At 54.3% G+C, this 21,368-nt stretch overlaps 1 protein-coding gene across 1 annotated transcript; it reads left to right on the forward strand.

Moving 5' to 3' along the window:
* Window positions 1–1,574: 1,574 nt before the first annotated feature.
* Window positions 1,575–4,397, forward strand: LOC309412077 (uncharacterized protein). Its single transcript, XM_082008876.1, has 3 exons — window positions 1,575–1,745; window positions 2,974–3,114; window positions 3,279–4,397. The coding sequence occupies exons 1-3, from the start codon at window positions 1,670–1,672 to the stop codon at window positions 3,473–3,475; spliced, it is 414 nt and encodes a 137-aa protein (XP_081865002.1). The 5' UTR covers window positions 1,575–1,669; the 3' UTR covers window positions 3,476–4,397.
* The last annotated feature ends 16,971 nt before the right edge of the window (window positions 4,398–21,368 follow it).

Here is a 21,368-nt window from a genome sequence, read left to right on the forward strand (position 1 = left end):
GCGCGTGGCCCCGGACCCACCAGCTGCCAGAGCTGCTGCATCGCTGCAGCAGGGCCCAGGCTGCTCCTGGCCGCCCCTTCTAGATACCGATGAGTTTATTAAGAGATTAAAAGTTAGTTTCCCCTCCTTATTGAATGCTCTGATTTATGCACGTGTTTAGATCAATCCCATTTCCTGCGGTTTATCCCTTCTCCCTGAGGCTTTCAGCCTTTGCTGTGTTAGACGTTTGTTATAATCACACTGTTTTGAGGCAAGTGAGACACCGTGGGTGGTTTAAGCGATTTGAATAAATGAGCTGCGTTACTTAGGCACTTCTCCCAGGTGCTAATTGCCCCTCCTGTGCTGTAGGTGCCCATACTTGGACAAGTTTGTGCTGCCTCACAATGAAATATTAATGAGCGTTCTTGCTAATGAAGATGCTGCGTGGAGATCAGGCCTAAGCCCCTGCCCGGCTGGGAGCTGCGTCTAGCAGATGAGGTGCCCGGCGGGCTGGGGTGCCCAGGATGGGGGATTTCAGGTGCCGCTACCAGGCGGTTGCTGGATGCGCTACATAAGCAGCTTATTTTGTCATTTTAATTTTTTAATCCCATGCATTCGGTTGTGCTCTCTTATTAGTAAGCATTAGCTCTCTAAGTCCCGTTAGCTCCGCTGAGAACTGGGGCTTTGCTTGTGGGAACACCGGTGGCAGAGCCAGCAGGGGTCTGGGGGCCTGATCCTGCAGCCGGTGATGCCCATGATGCCCCACGTGCCTGCAGTTCCGATCCTGGCCCCAGAGGATCGGAGCCATCACAGCTCAATCCTTTCCTCTGTTGTTGGCCCGGCCCCTTTCTCAAAACCCAGACAGCCCCGGCTGAGCTCCCTCCAGAGCTGATGCAAACCGGGGCTCGCGCCGTTTGGCCTCTTGCTGCTTTATTAAGGCAACTATTTTCTTGTGTGCAGATGCATATGACACGTGCAAGCCCACCTCTCCCTCCGTCACGTTTTCCCTTTAACCCTATGGCCATCCCCAGGGCTGTACTTTCTTAGAGAATCTTGAGCCTTGGATTTAAAATTAGTTGACTGCTTCTCTTTAATAAAATTATTCCTGCCTTCTTTAAATAGCACAATATGTCACAGAAAGCCAGTGGGTCTGTTCGTGAAGATGAGGCAGCTCAGGGAGGAAAAAGAGGAGGGGAAAAAAAAAGTAAAACCACACATCTCCCCAAACCCCTTCTGCCTAATCCAACTGAATTAGAGGATTTCGAAGTGGATTTAAAACTAAATCTTGATTAGGGAGAATTTCTCTCCAAGAGCTGCTGCACAGTAGTATTAATGGGAAGTGATCGTGGACAGAGGAAATAGGACAGAAATAACCAAGGGTAGCACATATGCACTCACGTCTGTGCATGAACTGAACGAGTCGGAGAATTTCTCAAGAGGAAAAGGGAGAAATTAAGCACCGACAGAACAAGACTAGGGGCCACGGGGCTGGCTGGAGGAGCGGGGAGCGGCCAGATCTCTGCTGCACCGACAGCCTCTCCCTTTATTCTGGTGGAGGGTTTCGCAGGTGCAAAGCAAGCGGTGTGCACGGCCGGGGGGAAGAGCCGGGAGGAGAGACGATCTCTGCCCGCTCCCCCGGACACCGGTGTTTGTCCTCCGAGTGCCGGGCGGGCTCTGGGAGCCGACCCCCATGCTCTTAGGACACATGCCTGGAGGTGCCCATGGGATCCTTTCTCTGATGACCGTGGTCTTCGTCCTCCCAGAGGGTAAGTGCTGCTGTCCCCGGGGTGCGGAGCGTGCCCGTGGTTTGGAGGTATGGTTGGTTGTATCCTCCCCAAACCTTGGTTGCTAAGGTGCGATTTATCCTCAGCATGAATTGGGGGGCATTCCTGCCCCAAGCGACGTAGCTGCGTGTCGCCCCGTGTTGGTGGTTGTAGGAAGGCATTGATGTCATCGCATTTAGTACAAAATGAGGGCATGCGGGTAAGGAGCATGGGCCAGGAGCCAGGTTTGCCTGGGCTCCCCTTTCCCTGTGCCGCCAGGGCGGGCACTCCCCTCGCTGTGCCTGCTGTGCGAGGGTGCTCACCCGGCTCCCAAAAACCGCGTGGGAGCAGACCAGGTTGGGAGCTGCAAGGGCTCCGGGTCGGCATTCAGAGGCAGGGAAAGGTAACGGCAACAGTAAGTGCAACGTGATTTCTGTTGCTGTCATTAATCAATACAGTTATCAGGTACTGCATTTGCCTTGAACTCTGTGGATGATGTAAATGAATATCCTTTGAAGGCTTTTTTTTAAAAAGAAACCTGAGAAATGGCTTAATTCCCGTTCTGGTTTAGGGCAAGCAATTCTCAGACGCAGCCGCTGACCCTGCAGGGAAGGACCGAGCTGCTACCAGCGTGCAAAGATCTGGGGACGCACACCGATGCCGCTGCCGCGGGGTCACGGACAGGCAGGCTCTCAGTCACCCTGAACAAGGATTTCCCTTCTGTTCCCGAGTCGTTTTGCCTCCCTGATAGACCCTGCGATAAAAGCAGGGCAACCTTCAGGGTGAAAACCAAACCGCGCCGATGAAACCATCCCTCTGGTGTGAATGACCCGAACGCCGGCATGGCTGAAACTGGAGGAATTTGGTGAAACAGGCAAAAGCTGTTTCCAAGAGTGGCCAAGCCCGGGCTTGGTGATGTCTGTGGTTGGGAGATTGCACCTACTCTTTACAAATCCTGTTTCAAAGCTCCCTTGTTCCCAGTATTTGATCCCAGCTCAACTCTCCGGCTAATCTCTGATTTCGCACTGACCTCTAGCGGGAGATGCTTTTATATTTTTTGTGCCCACTTGGGTAAACAAGCGGCAGGCAGCTTCGGTCTCTGGCTCAGTGCTTAATGCGACTTGGCAAGGCAGAACACGCTGCAAAGCCGTCGTTAGAGAGCAGCTAGGAAGGAGTTGAAGTATTTTACCTCTGGAAAAATCCAGTTGTGTTTCATATGGTTTTTGCTTAGTGTCCGGACTCCAGTGTTATGGCTGCAACATCATCGTTGGCACCAAAAACGTGGACATGGGGTGCTCTAACCCAGAGGTGATCACCTGCTCCCACTCCCACCAGGGCTTCAAACACCGGTTCTGCATTAAGACAGAGAGCGGTGAGTCTGCCCGGAGGGGCTGGAGTCGCAGGGGGTGCCTGACGCTCGCACCCCAAAGCAAACCTTGCAGCCTTCAGAGGGGGCCTGGCCCTGGTGGAGGCTGGCAGAGCATCACCCTCCTCCCGGCCGTCACCCTGATGTCCCGCGCTGTGCTTGCTTTGCAGTGGTCCTGGGCATCCTGCTGACCAGCGGCTGTGCCACCTCCCGTCACTGCCAGCAGCAGGAGCTGCCGGGGGTCCGCATCCACTGCTGCGACACCGACCTCTGCAACGGCTCCCCCAGAGCCCCCCGGCCGCCCCCCGGCCTCGCCAGCGGCTGCCTCCTGCTGCCCTGCATCCTTGCTGCCCTGTTCCTCTCCTGAGGCCCCGGGGCTGGGGGGCCGTGGGACCCTCGCGGGGGGCTGGGAGCAGGGGTGCTGCCGTCCCTGCTCTCACAGGTGGGCAGGACGCCCGCCTCTCCCCCCTCCTCAATAAAAGGTGCCGAACGCTTTGCCGTGGGAAGGTGCCGGTGATGCTCCGGCGGCGGGGCTGCACCCCCGGCGGGATGGGGGGCGTTCCTCCGGGCCCGGGGGGCCGGGGTACCCGCACCAGCCTGGGACGGGGGGAGCGCAGGCCCGGGAGGGAGCTCTGCCCACGTCCCCGCGGGGCGCCGGGGGCCGGCCGAGCCCGGCTCTTCCCACGAGAGGGCAACCTCGGCCGTGGCTCCGCCGCGCGGGAGCACGGGTGGGCTTCGGGGAGTGGGGATGGAGCACCCACGCAGGGCAGCACTTCCAGTGGGGTCCCGTGGGATGGGGAACAGGGTGCCCGTGTGAAATGAACGGGTGTTTTGTTGTTTTTTTTTTTTTCAGACGTTATCCCAACCTGAGAGGACAAACGGGAGCTTTAACAAAAATCTCATCCCGTACGGATTGGAGCCTAAGTGGCTTGTTCAAGGTCACCGCGGGGGTTTGTGGTGGAGCTGGGAATTAAATACATATGTCCCAAGATCCAGCCTTGTGCTTTTATCTCCAGGGAAATAGAATAAACCTCACTGGTGAGAAATGAATGAAATATTTTTATTCTAATTTTTTTTTCTTTAGATAAAAAAAGAAATTCAAACGACCTTTTCCATGCAAAACATCAGCTTTTGATGACATTTATCAGACGTGTGTCAGAAAACAAGTCAAAACTCTACTAAAAATATTATCTGAGGCACCTTCCCAGCAGAAGCACCTTGGGACCGATACCAAACATTTTCAGATTCTGAAGACTAAAAATAAAAGGAAATCAGAAAACAAATCCTGTGAAAATGACAAGAACAGCAACACTAACCAGTTCCCCCGCTTTCCCCTTAAAATGTTCCTTACGACTTTCAGGGGAGCAAGAAACATTTCCTGGGCAGCTGGAGTTATTCCCGCTACCAGTTACTTGTCTGCCCGGATGAGCGCCGTGCCAGGCTCTTGCACCGAAACCTCCGCGGCATCAGCCCGCCCCGATAGAAATTCCCACTTATCGGCCGAAGCTGGGGACAGGCTCCCGGCGGAGGGGACAGAGCTGGCGGCCGGGCGTCCCGATGTGGCACGGGCCACCTTGCCATCCAGCAGCATCTTTGGGGCGCGGAGCTGCCGTGGTCCCCTCGGCCGCGGTCCCCCGTCCCCCTGCGTGCCTCCGGCTGGTGCTGCTGCTGGCCGCGCTCTGCCCCCCTTGCCCGGCTTGAGTCATCCATCTTGCGCCGTGTAAGAGGCCTGTTGCAATTAAGTAGGCTGAAGTGCTCCTGAACTCTTTAACCTTTGCCCTGGGATTGCTCCTTTTGCCCCAGGGCTGTGGATCAGCTCCATTGCACTCTCCAAACAGCGCCTGCTACTTAGCTGACATTTCTTTCTCCTGCTGGATCCTATTAGCACCCTGAGGTTGAAAATGCTACTTTGGAGTGTTGTAAGGAATGTGATTTATACTGGAAAGTAGCGGCAATCTATCTTGCCCTATACACACACTACACACGAGGCTGGAGAGCTAAATCCACATCGCCTGAACAAACAGCAACGGGGATAATTGTAGAGGAGGCTTCAGACACCTAACAGGGAGAAGGGACTCCATGGGACGGCACAGGCAGGGCAGGCGCTGGGGATGCCGACAGCGGGGCTGCGCAGGAAACCTGCTCCCCGAGGGGGTCCCATCCCCAGACCAGTGCAAACTGGTGGTGGGCACTGCTGGTTTCCAGGCAATGATTGAAGGTCTTATTGGGAGCTGCATGGGCTGGTTGCAAGGGCTCTGGTGGTGGGGTCCATCGTGTACTTCTTCACACTTTTCCCCTGCCTGTTGGTCTTGTGTCAAGGGACGACCAGAGCTGAGCAGAATTTGCACTGGTTTGCTTGCATGTGAGTACATATCATAGATAACGCAATATGCATGGGAGGCAGATGAAAATAAGAATTGAATGGTGCCTGAAGGAGGGCTGATTAGCCTTTATCAGATGTGACACACTAACCACGGAGGCTCCTTGCTGGAATACCGGGTTAAAATCTCTGCAGTGTCAAGTTTCATCCTCCTAAGCAAAGAGACACTTTCCATAGTGTTTGTGTGAATCTTCTGGATAAGCCCCGGAGACTGAAACCGTCTAAGCTTCGTCTGGGCATTAAAAGTCCCACCCACGTGTTTAAAAAAAGCCCCAAACCCAGAAACGCAAAAGCTGACATTTACTCTAAAATGTCTTCTTCCTGCACTGCTGCATGGCATCCCGTGTGAGCGGCGCGTCCTCCCTCCTCGTCGGGGCTGCATTTTAGCAGGGCTGCGGGCACCCTCATGGGCATTCACACGAAACAGCCCAGTCGAAAGCCAAGAGATTATTTTGCACACGTGAAAGTGTACGCACAAACACGCACACGGACACTAGCGCAGTGTTTTCTGAGAGAAAAACTAACTACAGAAAAACAAAAAATCCAACCCTAAGCAGCCTCTGTGTCAAAAGCCCTTTTATAAAAGCCCCAGTAGCTGAAGAATTGCCATTGTTTCAGTCTCCAGTGAGTGCTAGTCTTAAAATATTTCCAGCTCAGAGCAGGCTTTGACATTCTGCCCAGACCCAGGAGAGGGAACAAACATGAGTTCAGAAACGTTTCTACAAGGCACAGATCCTTCTTCTTTTTGGAGAACCACGTTCAGCATCTTGCGTCCTGTGGTTAACGTCCCCACAAAGTGGGGGAAACGCCCCAAAGCACCCCCGAAAACAGGGAGGTGGGAACTTCTCGGGGGCCGCTGGTAAGGCAGGGAGAGCCGACGCTGGGGTTTATTTTTTGTGCCTTCACTCAGACTTTCCCTTGCGAGCAACAAAACCATCTTTCCCCCCAAGAAATCCAGCGCTCCAGGCTCCTCTTCTTGCTTGAACGCCGATGGCTGTGCAGACCTAACTCCCCACCCCGCTGGGTGCCAGCAGATGGTCCAAAAGTGCAGGCTGTTTAGACCCTGGAAATCAAAGACGACAGAAAGAATGCAGTGGTAGTGACCCCTCAGCCTTCTGTGTGTGTTCACCAGTTACCCTGCGTGTGCCAGAGCGCAAGTTCGGGAGGAGGAAGCTCTCGGTGCTTCACTTTCCCCGTCGCTGCCTGCAGGAAGGGCAGGCGAGGGACGGACCACGGCACAGGCACCCACCGCAGCGCTCGCTCCGTGTGGCGGTGGGAGCTGGGGTAGGAGCACGTCGGGACGCGGCTGTTCCCCGGGACTTGACTTGGTGGGGAGTGACAGCACAGCGCTCTGGCCAGCGCTCATGTTTTCTCACCCTTTCCCTTTCCATAATGTAAAATGAGGAGGACAGGAGCCGAGACCTCCGTTACTGGCTCAGCTACACTTCCTCAGACCAAGGTCATCCCTACCTTCTTGCAAACAAATTTTTGGCAGAAAAGTGCAGAAAAACGTCAGAGGTCTGCAGGCAAGCGGGAGCGATCCGGCTGCCCCGGGGTCTGGGTGCTGCGCTGATGCCCAGGGCTGCCTCGGGACCGCTGCTGAGAGGCTGCGTGCTCCGGAGAGCACAAGCTAACCTGTGCTTATCTCTGCTGCGAGCACTCCTCGCGTTGGAGAACGGGCAGTGTTTACCCAAGAACAATGTGGGGTTAAAATTTAGTAAGTGCTTGTGCAACTCTTTATAGAGAGGCAGTGAGGACAAATAAACATCTCTTAAAACACAGTCAGAACTCAGGCTCGCTGTTTAATTCATTCTCCGGAAATGCGTGTTGTTTATAGCCATTCATCGCAGGAGCTCGGAACAGCAGGGGTTTGATCCACTCCAAATTTCAGGCAAAATAATATGATCCTCGTTCTCTTGTTTGTTCCTAGGAGAGAACACAAGGTCAAATCTTCAGCTAGCGCAAAGATTGCTCTAAACTACAGAATATTTTTTATTTGAGAATGGTTCTTCTCTGCTTGCTCGCTCTTTCACTGTGCCTCCCCCTCCCTCCAGCTAGCGAGCCCAGGAGCAGCCCAAGTTGCCAGAGGATTTGGGTTTTCTCCTTGAGTGATAAAGGCTTCTGGGGGGAAGCAAAACTGGGTGGCCGAAACCAGAGGTCCCAGGGTTGAAGGCTGGATGTTGCTCTTTTATCCGCCCCCCTCCGATGGAGAGACAAGCAGGGGAAAAACCACACGTGGGACATCCAGCTCCCTCCTCCTTGGGGCTGCGCAGCCTGCCCCGGGGGATGCTGCGGCGGGCCCCAGCAGAGAAATCCCCCTTCTCTGGGAGCTGCTTCAGCCCCATCCGTTTCACACAGCCGAGAGGGAGCAGTGCCAGCCGTATTGACGGAAAAACCATGAACTGGGTCATGTTGCCCGTTCCCCTCCCAGCGCAGAGCTCTCCTCATGCACAGACAAACAGGGAGCGCATGGCTCAGGGGGATGTACAGGGCACAGCGTCCGTACTGGTCCAGGAGCTGCACACACGCTGGCTTTGCTCAAATGAGCCCAAAGCCTCAAAGAAATGCTCTTCTTCTCTAGGACGAGAGCCAAGGCTGTCCTCTGCCAAGGGCTGGGCGCTGGGGGGGTTGAATGGAGGGAGAAGGGGGGATCCTCGTTCATTTTAATAACCCCATGGCAGTGCGGGAGCCAGCGATGTGCCTGACCTACATACGCAGCCCAGAACTCTCTGAACACAATTGATCCATTGGCAAGGGAGCAAACGCAGTGGTGGGGGGAGGACCTGCCCCTCTGTACCCAACCGGCATCACTCCCCGGTCAGCCGGCAGACGGCGGCACCGTGGCCGCGTCGTGGTACCTGACTGCCGGCACGAAGCCACACAGCCGCAGCTTGTCCTCCATCCCGGGCGCCACGTGCATCCCACAGCCCCAGCATCCCTGCCCCGTACCCTCCATGCTCAACAGCCCCAGCACAGACCCACTGGACCTATGGACATGTATTTTGAGATGTTGTCCTACAGCAGACTTTCCTTTTGAGAAACTGGCTTCTGGTAGGGAAAGGCGTTGGTTTGTACCTGCCCCTGGGACACCTCTAAGTAATGCACACGAGGTTCTGGCTGCTATTAAGTCAAAAGGTGTGCTCTTTGGCTCAGAAGCTAGATTCACATCCCCTTACAGAGCCTGCTAATGGATCATCAGTGGATTCGAGTGTCCTTGCTTCCCAGTTGTCTGGTTTATCCAGCCTGGCAAAAACACCCTTTTCCTATGACCCTGTTGTTTTAGCATCTTACACCCTTGGGCCACTCTTACCGACCTCACAGGTTCTGCTGCAAAGGATGGATGGATATTTCTGTCACAGTTTGCTCTCTTCTGTCCCTCAGCAAAGGTGGTTGGTAGGATGGCAGGAATATGATGGCAAACAAGGGCAGGAAAGGGAAGACACAAAGCTGCTAGGTGATTTTTTTCTCCACGTCCCCAAATTCTTGCTAATGAAGAGCTAGGGGGAATAAAATACACCATCTGGTGACACCGTGGGCCTAATCTGGTCGTCTGCCTCTCCCCAGGCACGTGGACACAAATTCACTCGCCTGGCTGCTGGTGGCATTAGCCAGGGAGTGTTGATTCGGGGAGGATGGAGGAACACCCAGAACGAGACGCTGCGGCGTGGGAGCAGCGTGGAGGAGGAGGGAGAGACGTGGCTGACGGACAAGAGGATGCGTCCTCGCAGTGGGTAACTCTTGGGACAAAAGCCAGGTCTGCTGGATGTCAGTGTCATGTCCCTCCCCTTGGGTTATATCTTCTTTATTAGTGCTGGAGCAGCAGACTTTATCTCTGACAGTAATTACAGAGCTCGTTAAACACAGAAAACCAAGCCCTGGTGCAGAATATGGAAAAATAAGGCATATTAAAAGGTGGGCAGAGTCTGGCGGTGCCTCTTCCCGGCAGCGTCGCGTTGCTCCCGGGCAAGCGCCGTGCCAAGTTTCAGTTTTACACGGCAGAAATGAATCACAGCAAATTGCTGACGGAGGCTCTGCCGCCGTCAAACACCAACTGCTTGGGTATAAAAGGAAAGCGCTGCTGGTCCCCGCTCCCGCCGTCTGAGCACAAGGCTGCTAATTAGTAAATAAGGGATAATCCGATCAATTAAGTGCTCAGCCTGGAGGCTGGAGAGGAGGGCACACCTCTGCTGGAGAGGTGGCTGGGAAGGGGCGGCCGTGCAGGGCTGGCATGGGGCTGGGGCAGCTCTGGGTGTGCGGGGGGCTGGCGGAGGCTGCCGGGGGTCTCTGCCGCAGGATCCTCCTCGAAACCCAGCAAGCGATGCCTCTCTCACTGAACGCTTCTCCCTGCCGGTGGATGTGTGGTTCATCGGGATGCAGGGAATTTGGCTCAGCGTGTCCCGTGCCCGCCAAGACGTGCTGGGCTCTCCTCGGGCGGGCAGGCGTGATGCCGGGGGTGGTTACTACAAGGCAGAGGGGGTTTTAAGCCCTGAGTTCATGGGCAGGCTCTGTCCCTCCTCCGGCCAAGCCTCCAGGGATGGAGGGGCTGGAGCTTGTCCAGACCGTGCCCTGTCCTCACCCAGGCCACCCCCTTAGAGATCCCAGTGCCACCCCGGCGGGTAAAGAGTGGCTGCCCGCACCCCTGGGGTCTGGCACCTCGTCGGCGCGCGAGGCAAAGGCAAGCTGCAGGAATCGCCGACTATTTCCAGCCTTGCAAATTCAACCTCAGGAGAGCAGCACAAGGAAATTAAATGCTCACTCGATGATGGCAAGCAGGGCTCTCCCGCAGCTCTGCAGCAGCGGGGGCGGCTCACCTGCGGAGCCCAGGCCGGGCAGCCCCGGCCGTGGGTCCCGCTCCCGCCGCCGTCCCTGTGCCAGCCCTCCCGGGCAGCCCCGTGCCCCTGCAGCTCAGCCCTCACCCGGCAGATCCCTCGTACGGGGGTTTTCTGAGCGTCCCTTGCTGCTTCCCCCCAGCCGGCTTCAGCACTATTAAAACGTTTTCCACCAGCACCGATTTCAATTACGTGTTTTTAAAAAGTCATTAAAGAGAATTCCCCATGAAATTATTTTTATTTCCCACCTCTCCTCCCTGCCTTCCCGCCCCTCTGTCTGCTTCCAAACTAATGAGATTAATTGAGAACTACAAACATCTTCCAAGGGCCCAAGGCAAATGCAACGGCAAACAAATACAACTCTTCCCAAGCTGCGCAGGATCGCGTCGACCCTCCCTCCTGCTCGCCGCTCAGGGCATCCCTCCCGACAAGGGGCTGCATTTTGCAGACTCAGAAGGTGCTCAGGTTTTGAAACCTTTGATTTTTTTTTTCCCCCCCCCTCCTTTGAGGAAGGAAAAAGAAAGTGCCTGAGGAATGAGAGTTGTCAGATGCAATAATGTGAAATCTTACTTTTGGCTGGCAGGCGGGGGGGGGGTCTCTCCGGCGTGCGGCGTTAACTGGGGAAGTTGAAACAGGGAAGCAGGGAGGAATATTAGAAAAGTTATTCTGCTTTTTCTCAGCCCCGCAGGTAGGAAAAGAAAAATAAAATCCCCCAAACCCAATAACCTGCAAACCAAACCTGACAATAGTCTTATTCACCTCCCAGGCTTTTATCCACTCCCCGTGTTTGATTCCTCTCATCCCGGCGCTGGGTTAATCAATAGAACAAATCTCCGGTGTCGCACCTCTCCCGGCCCCCACGGGCTCCTCCGCGACGGATGAAAGCAAACAGCCGTTTGCAGGGCTGCACGCCTCGGAACACAGCAGGCTTTTTCAGGCTGCCTTGCTACCGCCCGCTCAGGATAAATTACGGAGAGGGAACAATATGGGAGTTTTGTTACTTGCTGGAGCAACCGCTCAGCGTCACCTTCCCTCCGGCGCTGCTTTAAGCACTGCGAAGGAAAGCCTCAAATTAAAGCCCCAAACCCCGCTGAATTACATGGGATCATATATTTACACACACATACACACACAGCGGGGAGGAAGACGGCAACGATGGTTTTGGAATTGGAGAAAACAAAGTTATTTGCACGGAACACCCCCCCGACGCCCAGTTTGTGCAAACCCCGGGCGCTGATGGTGGCAGAGATCGTTAGGGCTGCGGAACCGACTTGCTCCTTTGCCATGATGCCTTGAGCCTCCCTTCACAGCTCACATGTGCTGCCAGCCCCTCTCCTTGCATGGGTGTGGGTGGATTTCGGTGGGAAGGTGCTGTGAGGTGCCCGGGGAGGGTCTGGCGAGTCACCCCTTGTCGGAGCGCGGGGTGCCTGGGAGCGGAGGGCGCGTGGAGAGCACCGGGCGCCGCACCGGCCCGGCGCGGGCAGGGCACCGGCGCGGGCAGGGCACCGGCGCAGCCGTGGGATGACCTGCCCTGCTGCCGATGCAACGGCCAGGCCAAAAAAGACGGCGGCGGATCCAATCCCCAGCACCCTCTGACAAGTTAAAAGCCTCCAGTTTATTAAAGATACATTCCTACGCTAATAAAAGGCGCGTTGTCTGGTGGCGGAGAGGCTGCAGGATGTTATGGTTGGAATGTTCCTTGGCCCTTGTGTAATTAAAAGCCCCACCAGCTGTGGATCTGCAAGAAGCTATTTTTCCCCCCCAGACAGACAGACTTGATGTTTTCTGTGATCTCCATGATGTCACCAGCTCCCCTTTGATGTGTGCAAGCGAGGAACCGCCGAGGCTCACAGCTCCGGGGGGATATTTGTCTGAGTATCGCTCATTAGATGACCCAGTAGGATGGAGGCAAGATTAATTACAGAAGGGAAGAGACCGATCCCTGCACCCATATTCATTAGCGCATTAGGGCTCGGTGGTCATTGCGGTGAGCCAAATGCAAAAATAATAATAGGACGAAGTCACTTCCCTGAAGATTTCAATAACGGGACAAAAGGATGGATTGTTTTCCCCACTGCATGTGGGGCGGATGGAGACGGAGCGCAATTAACGGGCTGCCTTAACGTGATAAACAGACTATCCCGCAAGGGGTGTGCAGTGAAGCCAGACCCGGAGCAGATCCCTCCGTGATCCCCCTCGTGCTTTCACATTTGTGTCACACGACGAACCAGATTTGCAGTGGTTTCCTTATGCAAGTCCTCCTCTTGGACTGGCTGGTGGCAAGTAACGTTGCAGGGGTGGCCATGGGTACTTGGAGCGGCAATGCTGAACGCTGCTGCGGCCGGCAATGATGGACCGGCCCCCGGGGTCTGTGGGGCACGAATGAACTCGGGTCCGAGCAAATGGCCTCAGGAGCGCAGCCCTCCCCGTGCTGAGTCTTCTGACTCCATAGCATGCAGACCGACCTCCTAAAACCGCTGGAAAATGCTTTGTTCCTATTCTCTTGCCGACACACTCGCTCCCATCGGCACATTAGATGCTGCAGACAAACGGCTCTCCCGTGGCATGGCTCGGATGCTCCCCAGGGACTCCTGGCCCCTCTCTAGTGACCAGGATTTTCCAGAGACAGAAGAAGCTGGAGGCGAAATCCTGCTGCCCATTACAAAAACATAAAGGAACATATTTTATGCAAGCCCAAGATGTGTCCTCTTTGGGCTCCGGGGGTCCGCAGAGGACCGCTGGAGCCCACCCTTCTGCCCAAGCTCGGTAGACTGTTACGCTGGCAGCTTCTGAGATATTATTCTGGGTTAGATGAAAACCAGCCCCATTGCAGCAGAGAGGGCACAGCACAGGTTGTGGGGACAGTACGTGCCCTGCGCTCACACCCTGACCGCTGGCTGGGGCAAATACCGGTCCCAAGGCTCCGCGTGACCATTTCTGCAGGTATTTACCCTGCAAGCAGCCCAGAACTGGATTAAGATAAGGTGAGCGCTGGGACGATGTGGAAATGCCTGTCAGGCCTACAAACCTGCAGGGCAAATTAAGCAATCATGTTCCCAGGACATACATAAAAATAAGTAAAAAACACTATTAATCCATAGCAACAAAAGGAGATAGCATGGCAACAGCGGCAACTGCTGCAAAACAAAACGGTAACAAGAAGAGAGGAGGGGAGAGAGGAAATAAAGCTCTGCTCTGTTCTTCGGGGGTTTCTAAGGTAAAATGGGATGTTGCATCCCAGGGCGGTGGGAGCTGGCACGTGGAGAGGGTGCTGGTGCCGGGGCTGGCCGCGTGGTCCCGCATGGACCTGTGCACAGGTCCGCCTGGCTGCTGGGGTCCCGGGGGCTCCCGGGGTGCCTGGTTTGGCCTCCGGAGCTGGGAAGGGGCGGCACCGGGGCAGCGGCCGTGGCACGGGGCGCTGGCGGCGGCACTTCCCGGGCTGACTGCTGTGGTTCTCTGGGGCTAGCTGGGCCTGTGCTCGGGCTAGCAAAGGTGCCAGCTTCTGAGGGTGGCCAGCAAAGCAGGGCTGGGAGCTGAGGGTACCAAATCCATCGTGTTTTTTAATTTTCTAATTCTCTGCAGAGAAAATTGAAGCAAAAAAATGTCCAGCACAGGAGGAACTCAATAGCAGCTCACGATCACTTCACATAGATGAGCTGCTCATGGCTGTTGGCACTGCAGAGGAAAAAGAGCCTCTTACTGCTTAGGACTGATGTGCCGTGGACTTGCTGTGTTAAATAACTGAGCCCCGGAGCAGAGCTGCTCCTCAGAGGCAGCCCTGCTGTGCTCCCACCCTCCAAAACGATGCTTTCAGCTCCGACGAGGGCACCCCCCAAAAAAACCAGAACTGGGATAAACTCAGCATCAAAACAAGGCTCAAACCCTGTTTTGAACCCAGGTAATGCTCTGCCGTGGGTGCGTAGGACGAGCGTGATGGAAATAAGCCCTAATGGGTGCTAATTGCAAGCGGCAAGTTTGTGAGTCAGGCAGGGGGGTGCAGGGGAGGAGGGGGCAGGCGGCACGATGCGGGGATGAGAAGCGTGGCCGCTGCCGCTGCATGCGGAAAGGCGTTACGTACGCGCCTGGCGCGGCGGGCGACGCGAGGTGGGCTTGGGGCTTGGAAGGGGAAGGGGAGCTGCGTGGAGGGTAGAGAGGGGAATGCCCAAAGCTGAGTTACAGGCTTTATGGGAAGCCACGTTCAACGGATCGTGGTTAAAAGGAGGAGATTTTCCATGCTGTGAGAGCCAAAGCAAATACAGTGAAACTTAATTAAATGCTTGCCTGTTAAAATAATAATTTTCTTACGAATTGAGGAAGGTAAAGTACAATGAGAGATGGACTTGATAAAGGAACAATGATTCTCCAGTGTGCCTGGCAGAAATGCACAGGTCCAGAACACAATAAAGGCAGTTTTCTTGGTGGGGAAGGTTCTCCACTTTTTTCTTGTACAGGTCCATGGGTAGGATGTCCTCCACGGCTGAGCCGGCTGCCAAAGCCCTCATGTGCTACCTGCCTCCGCCACAAAACAGGAATGTACGCTCTAGTGCTGCTGCACACAAGCTCCAGGATGGTAGTGTCTGCATTACTGGCAGTGACTGGAAACACTAATGCTTGTCCAGAAGTAAGAGAAGGAAAAAAAAAAATCTGTGCATAACTGTGATTTTAATTCTGCTCTTGCTTGCCGGGGCTGGGGAGATGGGAGGCACCTCATCTGCTGGGCCTGGGGCCACTTCTGCCCTCCGAGAACTTGTTCGCTAGGGCTCTGGACAGAGAAAAATGTCAGTGAACGGTAATATCATCATCGTACGAAGAACCTGGGAGAACGGTTTCAAGAGGGAAAGCTGGGAGAAAAAAAAAAAAAAAGAAAAAAAAGAGGGTCTTGAGCCGTGCACGTGCCGGAGCTGCCCCTGAGCGTGCGGAGCGTGCCTGTGGCACAGCCGGAGCGCGCGCTCCCGGATCTGCAAAAATTGCAGGCGTGGAGGCCAGGCAGAGCTTTTGAGACTTTCTCTCTAAATGTTATTTCCATTTAGAAAGAACAAAATTTAGGATGGCTTTCGCCTTTAAAGGGCTGCCCACCGCCAGCACGCTGCGGGCAGGACCGCTGCCGGCTCGCCCCGCTCCGCCGCTCCTCCCAGCCCTGGGGCTTCAGCATCTTCTAGCAGCCCGAACGAGATGCTTCCCCGCTCTTCCTGCGCTGCGGGAGGCGTCAGGGCACCCGTGGGACATAGCAAAATGGGGAGAATAGAAGAGATTTGGAATTTTTCTCTCTTTTTTCGGCGGTTGGCTTCATCTGGGCACCGCCCGCTCCGGCCCATGCATTTGACTAGTTCGGTTTGACTCGGGGTTCAGGCTTCAATATTTTTATATTGAGGCCTCAAACCATGGGGCAAGGCTTACATGAAAACCTTGGTTTTGCATTTTTTTAATAAAAGTGATAATTTTAGAAAAGCCTAGTTTTCTAGTCTCCTCCAAATGCAGATATTCTTTCTCTTTTTCTCCCCTCGCCCCAACTGAATTTAGACCCTATATCATTTAGCATTGACTCTTTTAGATACATTGAACATTACTTCGTGGCTGAAATTGCAGAAATAAACCTGCTAATAAAATAGAAACAAATAACTTTTACCCCTTTGTCTTTCTATGGGAGTCAGGAACGGCTTAGTCTGTACAATAATTATACAGTATGCAGAGCAAAAAAAGTTCTTCACTCCTGCCATTCCCACTCCTCCCCCACCAAAGGAAAAAAAAAGTTGGCAATAAATTTAAAACAGTTTTATTTACCTTGAACTACTCAGCCAAGAATGCACATTATTTAGGGACGGGAATAAAAAGGCATTCACTCTAGTTCAATTGGCCATTTAGTTCAATTTGTGTGTGTTACTGCAGGTAATTACTATGGTAATAATGTACTGTAATCTGCGCTGATTTGGAACTTGTCCTGTTTCTGTATTAATAATAAGTGCCATATATGTACTAATTACCAGTTTGTTACCATGGTTATTTGCGTAGATGCCATGTTAATGATACCCTGGAAACATAAAGCAATCACATTTTTGAATTAAATCTTTGTGGTCTCTTTAGTGCTAAAAGCCCAATTCACATAAAATAATGATGAAGAAAATGAGATCATCGTCGCTGACTCGCCAGCAAGCTGATTAGCTGCACTGCATAAATATACGATTTTACCATACTGAAAAATTAGAGCCTCCAAAACATTTTCCATGGTTGCTAAGTAACTTCCCAAAGATTACATCACTTACAGGAATACGCGGTGCCAAATCTGTCATGCACACGTATTTATAGAGCATAGAGTGCGGGGAACGGGTGCTCGGCGGAGAGGGCTCCGGCGCTGCCATAGGTGTAAGCTGCTGGCTCCCCGCCAGAGGAGGGGGTAAATAAACGGGCATCCCTCCCCTTCCCCAACAAACTCGCAGACGCACCCCTTCCTCCTTGGAAGGAGCCAGGATGCGATCCAGAGACATCTTTTTTTTTTGAGGATTATTTAAAGCCAGAAGGGACCTTTGCTATCCCTCCTCTACAATAACTTCATGCTGCGAGTCCTGCGGCGGCTTGCGTCTCTTCTCCCCTTTCAACTGAACCAAGCAGTGGATTTTTGGGGATGATTTGTTGGAAATGGGTACTAGGAGGGACAGGGCTGGCTACCGCTGCCTCCCGGTCTGAGCGAGCGCTGCCGTGCGTCACCGCGCGCTGGGCGCGCGCTTGCGCGGGGCAGCCGTGTCAGGGTTTTGCTGCGGGACGACGACTGTCCCTGCAAAGCTTCTCCCTGCAGTCCGCCATCCAACTTGTTCTGCAAACATCCAGCTATTCCCACACGGCAGCTACTTTGCTGGCCATGCTGGATCTACATTACAATTAAAAATAGTTCATTGGCAGCAAAAACATTCCCTTTCCCCTGATCGCACAGTAAACAATGGGTCTTTCCTACCCTAAAATTAATGGCAATTCCTTAACCAGATGACACCGGTGCAGGGGCTGGGGATGGGGAAAGCTGGAACAGGGAAGCTGTGTGTCCCTGCAGACAGCAACGGATAAGGCAGGGAAACCTGTAGGTCCCAGCCCTGCAGTAAAGTGTGATCCCTCCTGCTGTGGGAGAAGTCCCATGGATCTGGAGCCCTTGCAGGTCCATCAGGAGCAGCGGGACCCAGAGGCTGCAGGAGGCAGCAGGTTTGGGCACCCCGGGTCAGCCGAAGGATGGAGCTGGGGCTCTCCTCTCGCGCTGGCAGGGTTTGTCCAGGAGATGAACGAGGAGGTGGGAAAGAGCGTCCTGGTGAGTCTGCCCGAGCGAAACCGGTGTCCTGCACTGCACGTGTCCGGGCGGCTCCCCAGGAGGACCAACAGCCGCCGCAACTCCGCCAAAAGCCCCGGGAAAATCACAGCATCGATTTGCCGAGCGAAGTGCAGGGTCTGCTCTGCTCCGAGCTGACCCTCGGCACCTCGCGGAGGGGCTGGCTGTGGCCCCGGCTGGAAGATGCCCCCGGCTCTCAGCCGGTGAGGGGCCGCTGGAGCACGGCCGTGCTGGGAACGGGGTTTCTCTCTGTTACCCTCCCTCCACCTCGGCCCAAGGCCATCGCAGCGTTTCCCTCCCCGCTCCTGTGAAACCCAGTCCCGCGCAGCGGATGCCATGTCATTTGAAAAGCTACTTAGTGCTCTTTATTATCTGGTCATTATTTTTCCACTGAAGCCTGAGATAAGCAAAGCATAAATCAAACGAGAACAGGAGCCACTTGGAGCAGGTAAAGGATGGAAAAGATTTTAATCAGCGAATCTGGGCAAGAAAAGCCAAAAGAGGGAGAGGGAGGGAGGAAAGGGGGGTGAGAAACAAAGAAAGGGAGAGAAACACCACTTGTTTGTGGGATGAAGACAAATGTTTCCAAAGCCACATTTTCCACATGACTCCCAGTAAAAGCTCTTGGTTTGATTATTAATCACAGGGCGTCCTCCATCCATCACTCCATCCCTCCATGCCTCCGAGCTGTTTGATGTGCTACCCTCCGCTCTCCCATCCCGCATCCTCCCCATCGGGTGGCTCTGACAGGGGAAAGCCCGGGAAGTTATTCCAATAAAGAAAACGCAATCAAATAAATAGAGGAGGAAATAAATAAGACTATCAGGAAAGCTTCTGCTGCGCTGGTTGGATCCCTGCCTCTCGAGGCTTCTGGAGAGCTGCTGACACTGGGAGCGTCTTCTGAAATGGATGGACTTTGCCTCTTGCCTCATACATCTGTTTAATGACCCCTCCTTGCAGGCACTTGACATGTGATTTATGGCATATAAATTTTACCTCTTTGCTTCGGTGTTGCAATCGCGACGTTCTGCAAGGTGAGAGCACCTCACCCCGCCGGGTGCCGTGCCGGCTCCCTCGCCCTCCTGCTCGTCAAACTTTCTTCCTCTGGCCCTTCCTTTAAAAAACAAAAAAATCCCAACAACCGCAAAAACAACAGGCCCTTAAAAATGTGTTTTTTCCTCTTTAAACAAAAACTGCTGCTGACGCAGCCTTCGCAGCGTTCAAGGCTGATGGTGCTTTTCAGAAAAAGAAAACAGCAGCATCCCAGCTGATTTCCTGCGAATAATAAAAGGGATATCTATAAAAATAAATAACTCCTTAATTCTTCTACTGGCATCTGTAGCCTCTAATTCATAAATTCATCAGGACTTTCCCAGGATGTCAGTTTTGGCAAATGAGCCCTGAGTTGCTTCATGCTAATGGAGCGGTGGGCTGCCTGACCTCAGGAAATAGAGAGGCCAAACATGAAAAAACAGAGCCGGGTTCAAGGCTGGGGCTGTGAACCCCAGATTTGAGGGTGAGGTCGGGAAAGGGTCAGGGAAGCATTGTGTGCACGCGAGGGAGAAACGCTGGTTTCTATTTAAAACCTTTCATGCCGCTGCCAGAGACCTCTCGCCATTGTGTGCGGGAGCAGCCCGGCTATTGAGAAACGCGCCTCGAAGATCCCGGCCGCGGGAATGGGGAAAGATTGGAAACAGTCGCACTTACGTGTCGGAAGCCGAACCCTCCCCTACCTTGGGAAGCAAGCGATGGCGAGGTCTGCCTGGCTCTTTTCAGCGGCTAACGCGGATGGATTTGCTTTGGCATTTAAGGGTGATGGATGTGCCAGGTGCTATTCATTAGAAATGATTTGTTGGGGCCGGCGTAGCTCGCCTGCCCATTAGGACGCATTTACTTTGCAGGTTAGTAATGATGGGTGCGCTTAATAGTTTCTAAGTATCAGAGGGCATTAAAAAGCCCTGGAAGAGAAGGCTATCAATATTTACAGCTTCAATTTGTTGGAGGAGGAAACCAGTGCGTGTGCCTGGAAGGGGCGTCCGCCCCGAGTCCCGGGTGTCGGCACGGGGGGGGGCTGGAGCGGAGCGAGGGCTGGGGGTCCGGCTGCGCTTTGTCCTCGATGCATCCAAGTGATGTGGCAGCGGCAGCTTGTTTGGGTCCGGCTGGGGGGCAACCGAGGCCCATCACCGCATTCGGGCGCACGTCGAAGGCAGAGCTGGCGGCCCTGGGTCCACCCGGGGGGGGGGGGCGGTCCTGTTGGGGTGGCTCGCCTCTCCCCGAGCATCAGGGACCGTGATCAGAGGAAGCGGAAGGTCATTCACTGAGGGGTGATTATGGCTATTACATCCCAATTCCCCTCCGCTGCCCTCCCCCCGGCCCGGACTTCGCTCGGAGCGAGATCCCGTTAACAGCCCTCTGCTGATGGGCAGCCATTTACTTAAGTCCCAATTTTTCATTAAAATAGCACATGTGGCTATCAAGCATCGCAAGGTCACGGGGCTGCATTGTCTCAGCTTAATACGATGCTATTAAGGCTGGACTATAATGTCCCAGATACAGCAAGTTCAGCAGCATAAGATCAAGCATTGGGCAAGACTGCAATTTCCTCCCGTCCTCCTGCTATGATCTTATCGAAGCCTGACTGATCTCTCTATACGAAATCACACCAGAGAGCATTAAATATCGTGAAAGGCTCCACTTCCACCAGCCCGCGGGGAGGTGGGGTTCACAGCCCGTCTCCCCACGTGTCGCTGCCTCCTCTCTCTGGGGCAGCATCAGCTGGGGTGATTCAATCAGCGGGGCTGAGAAATGGGTGCCAGTTCATGTTTTATCTTTGCTATTGGGTTTTTTTTTGAGGCCTGGCTTCCATTCAAGCCCATGTAGTTTTGAGTCTAATTTTTTGCCCAGCTCGGCATCACGCGGCCAGGTCTCCGCTGTCCTCGTGGCCACCGCGCTGGCCTGGGACCCTCGGAGCGGTGGCGGCCACTGCTCCCTGCAACCCTCAGCAACCCTTTTCTTTCTCCCTCAACTAAACTAGACAGGAATAATTCTTTTCTCCCAGCCTTTATCTTCCTATCTGAGCTACAAGTGCCTGCATGCAGTCTCTTTATCTTACCACAGTTCCCAGCAGAGCAGGGCCCTGCTCTCGGTACTTGATGAAATGCAGGAGGGCTAGCTAACCGGCGTGGAGCAGCGGCAGAGGTGGGAGAGGGTAGGCTGGAAACCGTCTGGTGGCTTTATGAAGTCAGGCAAAAATACGCCACTTATTGCCTCCTTGGCACCGGTAGAACCTGGTGTACGTGTGCCCAGATGGGAGGTTTTCCTAGTAAGGAGCAAGCATGTAAATAAAGGCATTTTGTGTGCACGCCAGCGCTGCCAAGGAGGAAACATCTCTCGCAGCGTCTCCATGTGCAAGGCTTGCAGAGCAAACAAATGTGGTATTTCACCTCGGCAGCACGGAGGCACGCCAAGCCCCGCCGCAGCCCGCGGCGAGCTTCTGCGGAGGAAGCGGGGAGGACCGGCGTGGAAGGACCACCACGGTGGCTGCTCCCAGCCGATGTGCGGGGTGACACCGTGCACGCATGGCCGCGCCGCGGGGCGGCCGGGCCGGTGCCTCCGCGCGGCCCCGTGCTCACCGGGCGCGCCGGCGCGCTCGGGAGGGCGGCCGTGGGAAGGGGTTCGCTTGCAAAACAGACCAATTGGCTCGCCAAAAAGGAAAACAGATGCAAAAGCCAAGCTCGTCTGCCAT

The sequence above is a fragment of the Phaethon aethereus genome (genome assembly GCF_964289735.1).
Source record: "Phaethon aethereus genome assembly, chromosome: 20".
NCBI lineage: Eukaryota > Metazoa > Chordata > Aves > Phaethontiformes > Phaethontidae > Phaethon > Phaethon aethereus.

Bases quoted from the DNA above. Each gene is read 5' to 3' on its own strand.
- LOC309412077 (XM_082008876.1), top strand. From the start codon at position 1,670: ATGCTCTTAGGACACATGCCTGGAGGTGCCCATGGGATCCTTTCTCTG. The intron at 1,746-2,973 runs GTAAGTGCTGCT...GTTTTTGCTTAG, and splicing joins GGTCTTCGTCCTCCCAGAGG to TGTCCGGACTCCAGTGTTAT. The intron at 3,115-3,278 runs GTGAGTCTGCCC...CTTGCTTTGCAG, and splicing joins CTGCATTAAGACAGAGAGCG to TGGTCCTGGGCATCCTGCTG.